At 48.2% G+C, this 17,637-nt stretch overlaps 1 protein-coding gene across 2 annotated transcripts in view; it reads left to right on the forward strand.

Moving 5' to 3' along the window:
* The window catches only part of LOC132910456 (sodium/potassium/calcium exchanger Nckx30C), a 51,863-nt gene that overhangs the window by 14,285 nt on the left and 19,941 nt on the right, over positions 1–17,637 (forward strand). The window contains exons 3-4 of one of the 2 annotated variants that reach the window (XM_060966169.1): positions 5,748–6,024; positions 15,130–15,401. In XM_060966169.1, coding sequence (XP_060822152.1) covers positions 5,748–6,024; positions 15,130–15,401 — 549 coding nt within the window. The remainder of the gene's footprint in view (positions 1–5,747; positions 6,025–15,129; positions 15,402–17,637) is intronic. The other variant, XM_060966170.1, reaches the window with a different exon arrangement.

A 17,637-nucleotide genomic window follows, 5' to 3' on the forward strand; every position in this document is an offset into this window, starting at 1 on the left:
GAAAATGAAAGAGCGCTCGATCGACGTACGAGCGCGCAGCGATCGTGCTAACTCGTATAAATTTGTCAGCGGCTCGAGTAAGCAGCTTACCCGCCTCTCGTGCGCTTAACTTAGCACGCGATCGTGCAAACGCGCAACTCAGAGTCAGCCCGTTCGACGTACATCCACATGGTAGCGGTTTCCAATTAACAATATCAATTGGCCGTTTTTCATTCCGTGTATCGTGTACGCACCAACCAGAAAACGGTACGACAACAAAAGCCACGCCCATTTCCATGATACACCATCCGCGACTAGGGGTTGATTTTCCTATATTTCCAGATGAATACGACGCGTCACGATACGTCTGCCGAATATTATTCCGCTCTATTTATTATTCTTCGATTTCGTGCTCGTTCGCGTGTCCTATTCTATCGTGTGCGTACGTATGTACGCGGCTGGCCATTTCGTCTCGCGACAGCGCCAGGGTGAGGCATATTTTACTCGATCGAGACGCTTCCTCGCGAACTTTCTTGCCGCACCGACATTTTCGTTAGCAAATATACCGGCGCGGCGGTCAGTATTTATGGTCGCGGAGTTTCCCTCCGCGTTCCTTCGTAGCTGCTTTCTCCGTTTGAGAGAGACGCTGGATTTTCTAGAGCGAACCTCCTTCCCGCGGGAGTTTGCGGCCGATGTACACAAAGGTCGCAATAAAACTCGCCGATGACGACCAAGTGGGCCGCGCCGACGTTTCTCGCTTAACGAGCTTTCTCGTACCGTGTCGTCGTTTCTCCGTCAGTTTTTCCTCGGAATTTCGCGATTGATAAATATTTAACACCGACCGTCTCTTTTCGCGCTCGATGGCTAAATTTAAATCCGCTTAGTCGACGAAGATTCGTCTACACGAAGTAGTTCTTGGCGAGTACGAAAGCTTGCAGGCAGTGCTTTTACCAATTTTTTGGCGACGATGCCCCGAAGCTCGGTGAAGAGTTCGCGACGTCGCGTCGGTTTCCGTCACTCGACCCACTGCTGTTCCGCTGGAAGCCCTTTAACCCGAACGAACTCGTGCAATTTTTAACAACGCGAGCAAATATCGCCGCAGGCTCACTGGCTGCAAATCGAAGGACGTCTGCTCCGTTGGCACGGGTCCGCTAAGAAATTTCCTCTGTCAAAAGCAGTGCCGTTCCGCGCCAGTTTCGGCAACTGTTTTTCCCCGCGTAAATCCTACGAATTCTTTGGTCCTGTCGTCTCGCGACCGTGCAAAAGATCGACTTAATGCGATCCCATGAATCACGTGAAAAATGTCCGAGAAGCGTGGCTGGTCAAACGCAGTTATCCGCGATCGAGAGATCTTCGTCGTTCGGAAGGGATTATATTAGGTCGTCGGAAAAGCGTCTTTCTTCTACAGACACGTCTTTCCCCGTGGTACGTTAGAAACGAGGACATAAGGAAAGACCTCGGAATACCAACGGTCAAGGAGGAGATTACCAGATTCGCAACAAGATACAGAACAAGAATAGAAACACACCCGAACCAGCTGGCAGCTGAAACGTGCAACACAACAAACATCGCAAGAAGACTAAAAAGGAAACACCCAATAGACCTCATAAAAGATATAACTTAGAAAAAAACGAAGCTGGCACCCCGCTGGGGGTAGCCGCCCACATGCTATATTATTTTTTATTTATATTTTTTTTCTTCACCAACAAGATATAACACTTTACCAAATGTCCGCAAGGACAAATTGTAAAATAACCAAAATAAAATAAAAAAAAAAAAAAAGACACGTCTTTTACAACGATGCATCTTTATACAAACACGAAACCTAATCTGTCGAACATCGTGATCCTTATTTTGATAGAACGAAATGGATCATACGTAATTCGATAAAATGATACAAAACGGAAAATATTGTGCATCGATCATTTCCTTGTAAAGCGAAAGAAACTTTTCGGACGACCTAATAGAACGCTCTGCACCAGCGGTTCTTAGCCTATGACGGATACGGGGGACCAAGTTATTATGGTATCGTCTGAATAAGAAATATTTTATCTCGTATTTATTTATGATAAATCTCTTCTCTAGAAATTTAGAGATGGTCGACGAACAGTCGAGGAATATTTTATCGAGAAGATTGAAATTTTGAGTGCAGTCCGAGGAAAGTCGCGATAACGAAAGAATTATTTAACGGAAGCTAGCGAAAGGTTCGGAACCGCTTCTCTGTACAATTGAGAGAACGACAGGAGAGAAAGTCGGGCGAACAGGCATCGTGATTTTAGACGCAACGAAACTCTCGACAAGTCAACAGAACTTTTAGTCGAGGGCACTTTTTAGCGGAAAGTGGGCCTCGGTGATAGACGCAAGGAAACGAACTCTCTTTGCTCTCGCTCGCGTTTTTCCTTCCTCTTGCTGGACTGTCTGCTAACGAAAGTTACGAGTTTTGACTGACGCGATTTCAAAAATATCGCGGCGGTCTCGTTCGAAACGGCTACGTAATTCCTCGTCCATTTGATTCACCTCGTCGGCAACTCGTACATTATTTAACCGTTTCATTTCCCCGATGGATCGCAATTCACGCAACGTTGAAATAGTCTGTTTAGCTTCGTCTCGAAGGTTGCTCGCTACTCCCAAGTGGTGCAGCGAACTCGAAAACGCAACGAAAATATTTCGCAACGAATCGCGGGCGAATCTGTGACGAGAGATTACACCGTTTGCAGTTAGTGTGGATTTCGGTGGAAAGAAAATTGAATATTCCACTCTGGCGCTCGCGAAGCCAAAGTAAACTCTGATATTATTGATTTTCAAACGAACCGCATCTTTCGGTAGCACAAATACCGTCATTAAATTCCGACACGATTCATCGGCAGCAATTGTTGCCCGGAATAATTATTAAATCAGAAATTTTCAAATAAAACCATTCTAGTGAAAATCGCGCGTACCCGCCGAGAAAGAATTTACAAACCGAGTCACGCGCGCATTCCCCTTGTTATTATTGTTATATTTCGCCTGTGATTTCGTTACTCGGTTACGGTTTCAGTCCTCTAGATGCTCGCGTGTGAAGGGATACGTTGCGGTCCTCGTAGTCCATCTCGTTAATTACAAAGTTCATTACCTCGTCGACGCGATACGACAACCAGGCACACAGACACATACCCGCATACATAAAGACGTACTCCGACGACAGAGTTGACGGCTAAGCGGAAATATGGCACTCGCAGCTTCGGTTACACCACTGTCTGCCTTTATCCGTGTCATCTTTGGGTAGCCACTAACAATTCCACCTCTATCAACGTTCAAACCATTTCGATCTCTGCAGCTCGCCACAAATCGTAAAAGAAAATAGAATCGCGTTGTTCGTTTTCTGCGCCTTGTTTAAAGAAGCTACACGCACCTATCGCGAGGGGCAAGAGAAACACGAGCGGACGCGAAGAAAATTTCGAAGAGTTGCATTTCCTCTCGTCGTACGATCGACCTTGTACGTTTCGCCACGTCTCTGCTGAAAGACGACGATTCAACGCGTATATCGCGACAAACTGAGAATTCGGAACGGCGGAAGATAAAAAGGGACAGAGAGAAAGAGATAGTCCTGGAATCAAAGGTGGGGCTGTCATCGAGGAGGGAAATTAAGTTCGAGCGCTTCGTTAACGAGCTTTCCTAAACTCGTTTGACGGCGCCTGAGCGAAACTTGTCGGCGAGGCGCCTTCGAATTTAAGATTCTGGTTCCTTTCACGGAAAACCATATCACCGGGAACGATATTTACAAAGTTTCGCTTGCTCTTCCCTACGACGTCAAGCTAACTCGACGATCCAACCCAACTGACATCCGTTCCGATCCGCCTAATCATTCGCATCCAGCAAGCAGCAACTGTTAAGCGGGGAAAAACAGCTGCCGGCAGTATAGCGGAACAATTATCCGCGGCCAGGGTGGAAACGTAATTGGCAAACGCGACGGGACGCAGTGCGACGTCGCGGAATTACGAGCTATCCAGCTTATACACGTCGGCTACACCGCGTCATTATCTCGTTCCGTGGAGTGTGCGCGCTCATCTCGTCGGTTCTGTGCAAACTACGTCGCGAGTATGCGCGCGGAAAACACGACCCTTGACAAATTTGTAAACATCGGAACCTTTGTACGACGTAACAGGTAACAGCGACAGAGGGACTAACAGAGACGCGAGCGTTTCTCGAATTTGAAAAGAAATTGGAGGCGAGGATACGAGGAAGGGCAACGGAAGGAGGACGAAGAAGTACATCTCGTATTTATTCGATCGCGGTTGTTTCAACCACCTCCTCCGTCTTCGTCCCTCGACGATCCCGGTTTCATCACCTCTGGATATTTTTCGCCCGAGCGAAATTACTTTTCATCGCGTCAACGTGTCGCGTATTTTCCGCCTCTTTATTTATTCATGGTGGCTCTCTTTCTTCGATCAGCCACCCATTCTTCTTCTTCTTCCTCTTCGTTACTCCTCTTCCGTATCGTTCTCAACGGATCGATCTATCGGGTAGAACGCGAAGAACGGAGTCTGTATCCTATTAACATCGTTGTTTATCGAACGATGGAAAAACGAGTAGGATATCGTCGGTACATTCCTTCTTAGGAATGTCTGATTGTACGTGGTCGAGGATAGCTGCAGGAAATCGGATAGGCTATTGTTCGGAAATCGTTTCGCTAATTCGCGATGCGCTTATTGTTGCGCGGTTAAGTCGCGGCTGCCTCGGTAACTTCGATTCACCCGCGTCTCAACGAACAAAAGGACAGGAACTTTGTGTATGAGGCTGGAAGCAATAGGCGCGAAACTCGCGATCCATGACCAAAGCGTGTTAGTCGACCGCCTGGGAACATCGTGAAAGCGAGGAATTCGAGGGAGTTGCACGTCGAGTATCCCTTAACGTTTCATGCATAGTAGACGAGGAAAGTCATTCTCCTAGCCATTCGTTTGCGGCCTCGAAAAGAGCAGGGAAAGGGAGGTAATAAAAACGAGCGAAAGAAACTGTGTCGCGGATGAAGACGTCATTCTACGCGATCGCTCGAACGCGTGACTATATGTTCGAACATGTTGAAACGTGAGTGACGCTCGAGTTGCTTCGCGCATACGTCCCTGCTGCTTTAGAGATCTCAGTCCCCTACGATCTTCATTGTCTGGCAAAACGTCGATTTGAATAGGAACGTAGAAGCGCGTCGATTGTCTAATCTCGTTAACGTGTCTAGTGGATAACGACGGTAGCACTTTGATTAGCTGCAATTTCCAGCCTGCGAAAGATCTGCAGGTTTTTACAGGGACAATTTTTTGTCGACTTTCCAACAGGATGGCGTGAGCAACTTTTAGACACGCGATCGCCTTCGTAACGTGTACTTCTGTGTTATTTGGTAAAGTCATCGATCCCAAAGTCTGCCGAGTATAGATATCGTCCGAGTTGGCTGGAATCGAAGGCATCGAAGCCACGAGGGTGATAGGAAGCGTAGGTAAGACAGGAGCAGAGCGCGCCGCGTCCGATTGATCCTTAGTCGAATCTGAAGCACCGTTCGTAAACACGGAACGGGGCATCGGGTAGTCGGGCCGAAGGACGGCCCAGTGAACGACGAATAGCGGCGGTTGTAACAACCGAATGTAATAATAATAAAAAGAAAATATGAAACAGACAAGTAAAAATTAAAAAAAAACAGAAAAACAATTTAAAAAAGCAGTATGATAAGGAAAAGTGTAAGAAGCGGATGAAAGAAGGAGATCGATGTTGTATTGAGAGACGAAATGACGTGTGTGTTCCAGCAGCATCCGAACGCGACGAACAGTAGCGAGACGAGCGTGGGTGGCGTGTCGGGTGCATGCGGAAGCAGCGGCATACCGGCGAGTGGAGAGGCCGGGTGCAGCAGCAGAGGTGGCAGCAGCAGTGGTGCCGGTGGCACGGCCGGACAGGGCTGCGAGCAGGCAGCCCTCGGTGGCTCCTCGTCTCATTCCAGGGAGAGCCACGCCAAGTTCAGGCACGGCTTGCTACAGCTTATGATCCACACGATCGATCCGCTCCACGACGGTCAGTCCCGCGCCGGTATACCAACTCCACACTCTATCACTCTCGCTTGCCGCTTTGCCTTAGCGCTGACAGCACGCTCTTAGCTGGTAGTCGTTATATTTTAGCCATAGTTTTCTTTCTTTTTAGACGTCCTACGATCGAACAATCGGACCGTACTTTCGCGGCCAAGACTTTTAAGCGGAACTCGGCAGAGAAACCGGTAGTCGCGTAATCGAAACGACGTCGGCGTTTTACGAGTTTCGATGAGATTCGGGTAATTTTCCTGGCACGAACGTCGTAAACGCTCGCCAGGCGTCTGGTTTCGCGGCGATGGAAATCCGCGGCTGAAACATCGCGACGAACCGCGAACCTTCGGAGAGCTCTGCCGGATAAAGTGCTTTTAAATGTAGAGTCACGGGTACGTTTACGAAGACCTCCGGGACGGCATTCTTTCAGCCTCTTTCCTTCTTTCTATCGACAGGCAGGTCAAGCCTGTAATCCTTAACCCGGAGTGTAACGCATCGGAGAACGTTTCTTTCGGTCACGAAACATCGAAACGTGATTCGGAAAATATCGAAATATGTAGAGTTCCACGGTAGTGTCTGTAATTGTAGAGGTAGTTCCGTGTCATCAAACGGTTTCCCAAACTAACTTCGTTAATTAACTGGCAGCCGTATGGATGAATATCATTAAGCGATGCTCGAACGAATTTTAAAATCCCAATTGAAATATATTCAAATCCGAAGCAAGTCGTTCCAGAGGCTCTGCGGTCGTAACTCGTTTAACCTACATACAGATGCCATTCTATTTTTCTCTCTCGCCGCCGACTCCCGAACGTCTTTACGTTCCGTGAAGAACATCTCCTTTTTTTTTTCTTTTCTTTGCCATTCCTCCATCTACGGTCTACGGTTTGGGAAACACGCGGGAAATCGAATAGTAGCATTTGCGTAATTGTCCATCTAGCTGTACTGGTTTGTTGCATGACCGATCACTGTGTGCCGTTGCGTCGGACCAAGTAATTAAACGTTGCGAGTACTCGACGATAACGAGCTCACGAGAAGTTCAATGTCGTGCACGTTGTTGTGCCTAGGAATCTGCGTACGATACAACCATTGGATGCACGTATCACTTAGAGATCAGTAGAACGACTGCCGTCACGATCAGACGTTACTCGTTACGCGATCGTCAAATAATCTTCGCGGCGAAGCGATGCAACCAACGTGGCGTTTCCTCTTTTTGCTATTGGATCGCCAAAAACCTTGAGACGGAATAACACCTATGACACTGTAGTAGATACGCATCTATCAGCGTATCGACTAGCGATCGAAACGACAGATTAAACGCTAATGCGACGTTTCGACGATGACTGGTAAATAAATGAGAAAACGTGCTCGTTACTCCGGCCCTCTGTCCTTTGTACGTATTTATAGAGCGTGGCCTCATCGCGGGAAAAAATCCAATCCAGGATACTATTTTTCATTGCGCCTTCCATGTTTCACGCTGTACGTATAATAACGACAGATAAAACGGTAAACGTCGTTCCGAGAATCGGACTGTGTATTTTTTCGCGACTGATTCTGAATCTCACGGGCGAAAGGTAATTACCGTTGTGATTCCGCGTATCGCATTCTCGTGACGTTTCTAACCTCCTCCTCCTCCCCCCAAACTGACATTCTTTTTTCTCGCTCGTAGATCGGTATAGATCGGAGAGATTAGAGCGGCCGATTGACCTAGAAATTAGGAGGGAAATACGAGCCGTTCGTCGGAAAAGCCTCTGTAAACGTTCTCGCAGCAAGTTTGACAAAGACAGTCCGGTTTCGTTTATCGTCGATATAAAAGGGGCGATCGTGTTCCTGACATCTCGCGAAACGAACATCGTAAATTCCTTTACAGCCATCTCGCGTGAAATTCCGATCGATCGATCGATAACTCCCCGCCACCGTGGCGAATAATCGTTAGGCCTGGCCGCTCGGCTCCGCTTCGCTCCGCGTGTCGGAGGACGGATCGCGTGCATTTTCGGCCGCGAGCCAGCCGATGAAATTTGTACGAGTGTCTGGACGGGCGTTTGTTAATCGGCGAACGTAACAAAACTGGAGTGAGAGAAAGATCGCGGTTGGCGTGATCGATAGGAATCTTAATCCAGAAGGTAACTCTCCGATAATCTCGACGTTGAAATTGATTTTCGGCCCGTGCACCTACGTGTACCGGAGTCGCTTATATAAATGGGTCAGGTCACGCGCGTATGGAAAGAAAAGGGCGATCATCAATTAGACGACTCTTTCGCGTGGATCCTCGGATGGCCTCGTTGTAACTTAACAGTGGCCGCGCGTATATAACGTTCGAGAACTTCGCACATAGGAACGTTCTCTCTAACCGACGATGCTCTCGTCGATGTTGCTGAAAATAATGGTAGTTAACCTAGCTTAAGAGTAAGAGATCAAGACACTCGTTATCGCGAACGTAATTTAAGCAATAATTCCTCGCCGCAGCTTTATTCCACATTCTCGTGTAAAACCTGTCGATCGTCGCTATATATCTTTGTATTTTCGTTCTCCATTTCTGCTCTCTTCTCTTTATCTTGGGCCGATCAAGCGAACACGCCCACGAAAGGACGTCGTTAATCTCGATCGCGTGCCAAACGCCCGATACACGATTTCCCTTCGATATTCCAGTCGGTGCGTACGAGTACCGACGAACACGCTTTCTTCCATGACGCGTTTGAGAAACAACCAACTCCTACTTCTCTTCGTCCCTGTTTCGCTCCCTGGTTCGATCCTGCGTTCTTTCCTTCCTTTTTCTATCGATTTTACACTCGCGAGTTAGTGAAGCACAAGGAAAAAGGGAAGCAACGGCAATGGCAACGACGACGACGACGACGACGAGAACTGCAGCATCGGCTGCGAGCGTTTTGTGGGAACACAGGAAAAGCCGGATGGTTGGCTTCGAATGAATTTGCGGGACGCGTTTTGAGCATGTATCTCTGAGTAGCGGTGAGTGGCGAGTATGTATCGGGACCCTGACCTAGAAAGCGGCGCGTATCGATCGTAACTAGCGAATCCACACTTGGGGCTCGCCTTCCTTTTCCCTTCCTTTAGCTACGGGCCTTTAACGTCATCCAGACATCACCTTGCACCGCTACACCGGATAATATTCAAGACGAATAACTATCCTTCCTGAAGGATCCCACTCTCCGCTCTACTCTTTCCCGCTCGCGGAAATACTTTAAACCTCGTTTGCTCGACTCGTGGCCGAGCCCTTCGTTCGTAAACGAGCGCGATTTCGTTCAACGACGCGGCGATACCGCGTCCCACCTATCAGATATCCGAAGTGCTACACGGTTTCGCTTTATCGAGTTTCTTCCCGAGTGTCCTCGAGCGATAGGATTTCTTTCTTAGGAGCGACATTTTCCAAAACAAGTCGGGAACTCGAAAGAGGATGGAACGGTAGATCGTGCGACGTGTTTTTATAGACTTCGCGTTCGCCCCGCGTGAACGAGAGCGAAGATGTGGAAATCTGTTCTGTCGTCGTTAAACGATCTCATAGCAATACGGAAAATGCACCGAAATAGCAGCGATAGTTTTAATAAATTGACAGGTCGGGCCATCTATAACGAGGCTCGTTCCCAGGTACGTATTTAACGTACAGAGCTAGTCGTCGCGTTTGAGTGGTTTTCTCCAAAGTAGCACTCTTCGTACGTCACTCGTCGTCGTCGTCGTCGTTGCCGTCGTCCACATTGACATCGACATCCGCTTCGAATCTCGTCCCAATTGAACGCGTTATTTATAATGAACGTGGCGCAAGCACGTTCGTTAGGTTTTTTAATAACTTGCAGAGAATACGAGGCAGATGAGCGGCATCGTGGCGAAAGGCCAATCGAAATCCCCTGTGACGTTTCTATATAGCTCGGAGTCATTTTATCGAAAATCCTCATCCTCCCATCGCTCGCGTTCCCCGAGGTGCAGTCACGATTACCCATCTCCGTTAGGAACGATATTAACAAATTGGACCGCGTTGCTTTAATCCCTCTGCCCGTCTTTATTTTCGAACTCGTCTCCCGTGGTTAACGTCTCGTCACACTTCGACTTAATTTACTCTCGGTTTATAGTTTATAGTCTTCGTTCTATTTACAGAAGAACGTTTCTCGAGTTTGTCCTAAATGTCAGCCTCGTCCTCCATCTCTCGTTCGCGTTCCTCCCTTATCCTGCCTGATATGTATAAAAAAAAGAAAAAAATAAAATACAAAAAAGAAACTTGAAAGTAGGTACGCGCTCGTATCTGTGCGCCGGAGAAATTAGAAGGAAGAATTACATCGGCTGAGGTATCCCCTGTTCGATATCGAAAGTCGAGCGAAGAAATCGAGGACTCGGTGACCTTCGCAGATAGAGGTTGAGCCAACCACGAGTCATCAATCACGTCAGCTTTTGCATTACAATTATCCGTTAGCCGCGTCTAATCCTTTACACGCAAGAACCCTTGCGAGAATCCGACACCGTTGAAAAGGGCTCGAGCGAACGATATCGATCGAAGCTTCCCGTAGCTTCGATGTTACGCTACTTTTCGCTGGAATATCACGTGTATCTCGTGCATCTCTTATCTCGTATTCGGTGGATAATATTTAACCAATATCGCGCTATCTCGAGTTGCGAGCTGTTTGGCGCACAATATCTTCCAGGTACTCCGATGAGAGTTAAAATTGGATTTCGTAGTTGTTTTTTTCACCTTGAACACCTTCTACAGCGCACGCATACAACTTTCCGCGTGGAAATTATAGCTTCCTTTTCTCTCGCCGTTGTACCCTTCGCAGAAACCAATTTTCGCAGCTGTAAACGAAAGCCGAGGGAAAATTGGTACGACGATACTCGAAGCTGGGCTTAATTTTCTGGATAATTTGCCGAACGACACCGGAAGACAACGGAACTCGTTATCTTCCAACGTTGGTCGTTCTGGATTTAATGGCAGATTAGCAGCCGAGACAAGGCAAAGTTATTGAAACGTACGCCACGGCGTCGAGAAACGACGATCGCTCTTTTCATCGGATCTCGTATCGCTGCCTCGTTAACGTACTTAATGGCCCTCGATCTGGCAGTCGTTCCGCCATACCGAACGTACAATACAAACTTATTCGGAGGAGAACGGGACGTTCGAACGATGCTGTCGCGTCGTCTACCGTCTCTTCTCGGGGCTATCGATGCAACTTGTTTTTCTCGGGAAACTTTCCACTTTCCTCCCTTAGTTTCTTCCACGCGTCTCTTTCACTCGTATTACGGTTCTCTGCCGTCACGTCGGGAAACCAAGAAGAAAAGAAAAGAAAAGAAAAGAAAAGAAAACGAGTGCAATGAAATTCTTGCTCGGTTCGGATGAAATTGTCTCCGTAGCTACGAGATGGAGAAAGTCGCGCTACCTTGTCCTTCTTCGTCGCTGACCTTCCGCTACGCGACGAACGTTATCTTGCCATCCGACGAACGCGAAGATATTCGTTTTATCTAGGAGACGGGTTTATAGCTGCGCGAAGGACACCGATCTATATCTCCGTTCTTAACGATCGCTTCATCCAACGTCCTTTCTCCGTACGCCTATTATACACAGGCCATTTCGGTGTTTCACGAGCGAAAGCACTTGTTTGCTTTCCAACCGATCGGTCCGCGCTCCATCAAATGCCTGTCTCGTGTCCTCCTTCGCCAATTGCCAGTTGGAAAAGCGGTGCTGCTCCGCTTCGATTTAATTGTCCTCAAAACCGAAACGCGTCCGCTAACAAACCTAGGCTGATCGAGCTTTGTAGGTTAATAGGTAGCACTTGGGCCGACCCGCACGGGATTATTCTACTTGATTCGTCGTTCCTCCCTTCTCTCTCTCTCTCTCTCTGCCTCTTCTTTTGTCTCGCTCGAAAATTTCCATCGCCGGTCGGAGAACGCGAATATCCGGCCGTTTCTTCGCGTCTTAATTCGTCCACAATAAAGAAATTAACAAGATTCTACCACTTCGATGTTTGTTAACGCTCTTTTGTTCGCGATACTCGCTCTTTCACAAGGCTTCTTTTCTCGTGATTCGTATCGCCAGCCATTAACTGTAATTTATCAAATGCAGCGACGTTGATTTCTTTCTCTAATCGTGGCTCTTCCTTTAAACGATTTCTCTTCCTCTCTTTTCTTTCTTTCTATTTTTACCGCGTCTTTGTACTTTTTCTACGCGAACGATTATACCGCTCGAGGAAGGTGGAAAACGTAAAGGGTAAACAAAATTATCGAAGCTTAACAGCTCGAAACCCGATAGGCACGTCCTTCTTCCTTTCTCTCGCTCTCCATCGCGGACGAATCCCTTCCTTTCGCGTATTCTTCTACCTTATACTCTTCCATCTCGCTCGAGGCGACCCAAGGGTCGATACTTTCATCGCGGTCCGACTTCTCGCCGACGGCTCTACGCCTTTATTTTCTCGCCACGTTTCCAGTTTCGAGAACGAAGGCCACTCGCTACAGCCTTTTTCCCTCCTTTGACCCAGTACCATCGGCACGGGCACACGCGATTGGTCCAAGCTAATCGCCGAATTACGTCTTCTTCCTTTTCCACGCGGCCTTTTCTTCGCGTACGAGTCTCTCCGCTTTTGTCGCTTTTCACCTTTCATCGAAAGCAATCAAAGCCTCGCAATATTTCATGCGTTCGTTTTAGTCCTCGGCTCGAGAGAGAAATTGCCACTAAAGGGGAACTTGGAGCGAGTCGGTAATTAACGGAAGAACGTTCGGTTTAATGCCTCGTATGAAAGACGATATGAACGATCGAATTGCTCGCACGAAACGTTCCTCCGCGCGGTATCAGATTATAGTTATTGCAAAACCTATCCGTCACCGCGTTCAACGTCGCTCGACGTTCAAATATTTAAAGGAACGCGTTAAGCAAAGTTTCTCTTCTGTTGTTTACCCGCGGTCGGGTTAATCGATAAACACGACTAATGATGTATCTTAAAAAAAGAAACTCTTAGAGGCGGTTGGCGTATAACGTATTTTACGTATATAGAAGGAAGACGAGACAAGGAGCGAGAAAATGAGAAAAAAAGGGAGAAGAAAGGGGAGGGGAAACAAAGGTGAAAGAGAAACGAGATAAATAGAAAACGAGGTAGCCTCCGGCTAGACACATACTTTCGTATCGCGCACACTTTTCAGTGTTCTTCTCGCCATTCTTGCCCGACCCGTTCAGTTTCTTCTTTGACCTAGTATCGTGCGAATAAGCGCAGAATCGGCTCGCATCGTGGCAACGAGGTAGCCTCGGTAACGAACGAATTTCGAGTGCCTCATGTCGGTTGTTTCCTCGCTACTTTACCTATTTAAAGACGAATCACGATGCTCGGCCCTGATTATCGCGGTTACAAGGTTAAATTAAGAGGCAGAAATTACACTGGAGATGGTGCTTCGAGGTCGAGAATCGTGGGAATTTACTTGCGAGGGAGCGGGAAAATATTTGACGACTCAGAGGCTGCGTATTCCGTCCGTGGGATGAAAAGATAACAGTAATTTATACGCCGAGTGGGATTCTTGCCCGTTTGAAATTCTTCTGCTTGTACGTCATACCGGAGTATCGCGAAAGCGTCATTTCAATGGGAATATTACGCGATGCAAATACTTGCGTCACGGTAGAGACGTAAAGCTCGCTTCTGAATCGCCATTCCATTTTTCTTTTTTTTTTTTTTTACCAATTTATTCCAACGAATAAACAGGGAGGACGAGCGGATCTTGCAGTAATATTTCACGGCACGTGTCTGGTGTCCGTGAGAATTTTCTATGTCTCTAGTCGACATCTTCGTCGCGATAACGAGACGGAAGTTCCGGATGATTCGAACGTCGGATTCGCTTCTTGCCTGCTCGCTGTTAATTAACGTCATCCCCGGAAGACGAAAGAAACTCGCGGCGCAGAAATTGGTTTTCGCCTTGTCGAATCCTGGCGACTCGCTAAAATCAGAACGGACGAGCGAACGTTTTCTCGAAAAGTAGCGATCGCTTTATCGTTCGCGAAGATAAAAAAGACACGCCATTTGGCGAAGGTAGCTTGTAACGCGATGGTTTAAACGTGTTTTTACCGGGCATGGCGACTCAACACGAATCGTAAATGGATTTCACTGGCTCGACCGTTAATCCGCTCGCTGTAATTTTCTTAAACACGATTGACCGGCCGATCTACTCACGCGCGATAGCATTCCACTCGGATAATCCAATTGCGTGACGATCGCGCGAGTTAAACTTATTATACGAGCGCGACAAACGGCTCCAAGTCTCGACAAAGTACCTCGTGAAATTCGTTAGCGACATTTCCTCAACGTTGCCTTTTCTACGTGAGCTACGGAGAATTCCATAAACGCAGATTCTTACGCGCAAGTGGCTTTAGAGCGATTCGTGGAGCAACGTATTTGCAGATCGTTAACAGTTAAGGTCGGTAGGCTGGCGAAATAGACCAGAAAACGGTAACTGTTACGTAACGCAAGGTTGTTTTAGGTAATCGGGCGAAGTAGAACGTAGCAAGGAAGCGCACGAAAACGCCTTTGAATGACTCTTGCTCATAATTATTTCGTAGTTTCAGCTTTAGCTAGATTTTAAATGCACGCTTAAATGGAACCTATGTACGTATATCCACGATACCTAGGGCAAATTTCCAACATCGCCCTTACGATGTCCGATGCACAGATCCCGTTCGACGTTGGAATTTAGTTGCGTGGGTCGTGGAAAAAGTTTTCTGCTTGCGAGTTGCACTCTGTAGCATCGTAAATACTGGTCATGGGCGTCGATCATTTTGTTACCCCGACTAACGTCGTAAATATCCTGTTGTTTGTATCGGCTCGTTTAAACCGTAGAATAAAACGATTGTTCTTTTACGAACGAGAATATTCCGCGGAGTATGCCGATTCCGAGCGGAAGTAAAAACATCGTATTTCTATGTAGCCGATACTCTGAAAACTGGTAGGTAGAATTAGTTGTAACTGGATCTCGTGTGTAAATAATCGTATAGAGAGAGAAACGCTTGCCGGTATACCATCGATGCCTGTGACGCCAGTTTCATAGACGATCAAAGTTGCTAGAATAGATAGAGAAGCAAAGCGTTTGATCGTAGCGCGTGACTCGATGTTTTTCCTCGTTAACCTGCATCTCTGGTGCTGTTCAGGCAAAGTGGACGAGAAAGCGACGCAATTGCACGCGATAGCTTCGCTAAAGGTGCTACTGGATGCCACCAGGCCGCACAACGGCGCTGCTACGTCGACCGCCGCCCATTATTCCGGTGGCTCGTCGAGAGAGACCACTCTGCAGCTGCAGCAAGGCTCCCAGGGCACCACCACGACCACCACTACGACGACGACCACCGCCGGCACCACCGCCGGCATCCAGGAACTTCCCAATGGCGGTATAGCCGCTGGCCTCGATGCGGGACTCGATTCGGTAATTGTCAAATTCGACGAACGTCCGACCGCTTCCATCTCGTCCTTCCGATTCTTGCGGCCATCGTCGAATTCCCCCAAGTTCGTTTTATTCCCTTTTCGTTCGAGGACGATCGAAACGTCGAAGGACAGTTTCGTATTTCCATCGGAGAGCTTGGAATCTCGGCGCGTGTCCTCATCGACAGCTTGCGAATGACGCGCGAAGATGGTTTAACAACAGCGGCGACCGATGGCAGACGCGTTCCTCGTCCGTGCCAAGCGAGAGCCAGCGACGATACCCGCGATGCTGGCGAAACGTCGGGTCGTAATTTCCACGTAGACAGGAGTCGCAGCCGAGAGGCTGGATGGTCCAACGACGGGAACAATGGCCGCGCGACGGCCCGAAAACGTTAATTCGGTCGTGTCCTTCGCGATCTCATTTCCGAGACGGAAAAGTCGACAGAGGTCGAGCGACGTTAACGCGGGAAGAAACCGTGAGGCTTCTTTTTTTTTTCGCTCGACGATCCGCGTACGCGAGATGGTAATTTGAATTGGTTCGGTCGGTTGGGAAATTCGCTCGTTTCTGATTTCTGGCTCTCCCTCGGTGACCGTTTCTAAAATAACGGCAGTAGCTGTCGGCACGATTCGACGACCAGGCCAATTATCGTCCATCGATCGAACCGAAACGAAACGGCCAGTGTATTGCAAATCGACGGACCGTCCGACTTTCGGTACGTCGCGACGCGTCCTTTCTCGTTTCTTTGCGTCTCGTCGCGAAGAAAAAGCAAGCGACGGTGTTCGGTGATCGATTCTCCCGCCAAGACAATCTTTATTAGGTTTGACGCGCGATTAATACCAGTTTGAGAAACGGATAACGGTTGATAAATTGTTATCTGTGCGATGGAAATATTTCTCGGCTATTTTTCTGTGGCAGATGGTAGCCAGTTCGCGTCGACCGGTTGTCGCTCAACTTGAACGTTCCAGCAGCGATATCGCTGCTCTCGTGCCGCTCTTCTCGCGCTATCTGGCATTCCAGCCGCCTGGTTGCGGACAGAGATAGATGCTCGATAATTCGGATGGACGCGATGCGATAGGAAAAATGAACCGAGGAATTCCTTATTTTCCGAGCGGTCGGTCTCTGACAAACGATCGAGCGTCATCTTCTCTCCAACATGACGGCTAAGGGAGACGCGGTAACGAACACATTTATAGTCGAGAAACATCGGCTGACAATGGCCGAGCGCTCGAGGATAGGGCCGTTCTGTATAGCGAAAGAACATCGGGCTGGAAACAAGGCAATTGCGGAGAGTGGCTGTTTCCCAAGCGAGACCTTCGTTTCCGCGTGATTCGCCGTCAAAGTTGCCGTCCCGATCCAAACGGATCTTTCGACCCAATGTTCTTTGTGACCGTCCTTTGTCGTTGGTCGTCGAGACGTTCGCGTCTTCTCTTTGCTCTTGATATTCCGATTGGCGAAAATAAAGTGCCGTGAAACGTCTTGGTCGCGAGGAAAAACGCTCCATTTCGTTTCCATTTTGGAAACTCGCACGAAACGAAGGATGGTTGGCGGTGCTATGGGTTGACTCGAGGAGAAATCGAAACGCGAGCCGATTTTCCGCGACTTAGAAATTGGCAGTGCAAGCTTTCGCCCGATATTAGCTGGCGGTGGTGGGGAGCGCGCGCGGATCGCGGGGGATTCTCGAACCTCTTTGTCCTAAATGAGTGAGAAGGCCTTTTCATTTTGAATGCACCGCGAATCTGGGTCAATTCTGGCTACACCCGGCGTCGCTACGCTACACATTGCCTATTTCAGTCCCTCTTTTAACTCTCGGATAATCGAAGCAAAGTCACCAGGCAATGGCTTTTCCGCCCGAGTTCCGCATTTTCTAGCAATGCCCCGCTTCTTCTCTACAAATTTCGCCCTTCAAGGTCGCTTATCCTTTCGCGATTATTCCCTTCCGTCTCGTCTCTCCTTTGTCTTCTTCGTTTTACGCGTCTCTCGGCCTCGTGTTTGTCGAATCGCTGAGACGCGCGTATCGGGATCGACTGTTGACGTCGGTGCTTCCGTCGGTGGAATAGCCGATTTCTCTCACTGCAGCCGAAATCGCACTGCGCTAAATAGTCGCGCGCGCGAAAATTATCGTTATAGTCGGCGGGAATTAATCGTCGCTGTTACCTCTCGGTGGCAATTATCAGTGGCGAGACGAGTGCAGCTGGAAAATGCAAACACGAACCGGGCCATTGTGTCGCGGTTAGCCGAG

The sequence above is a fragment of the Bombus pascuorum genome, chromosome 9, assembly GCF_905332965.1.
Source record: "Bombus pascuorum chromosome 9, iyBomPasc1.1, whole genome shotgun sequence".
Classification (NCBI taxonomy): domain Eukaryota; kingdom Metazoa; phylum Arthropoda; class Insecta; order Hymenoptera; family Apidae; genus Bombus; species Bombus pascuorum.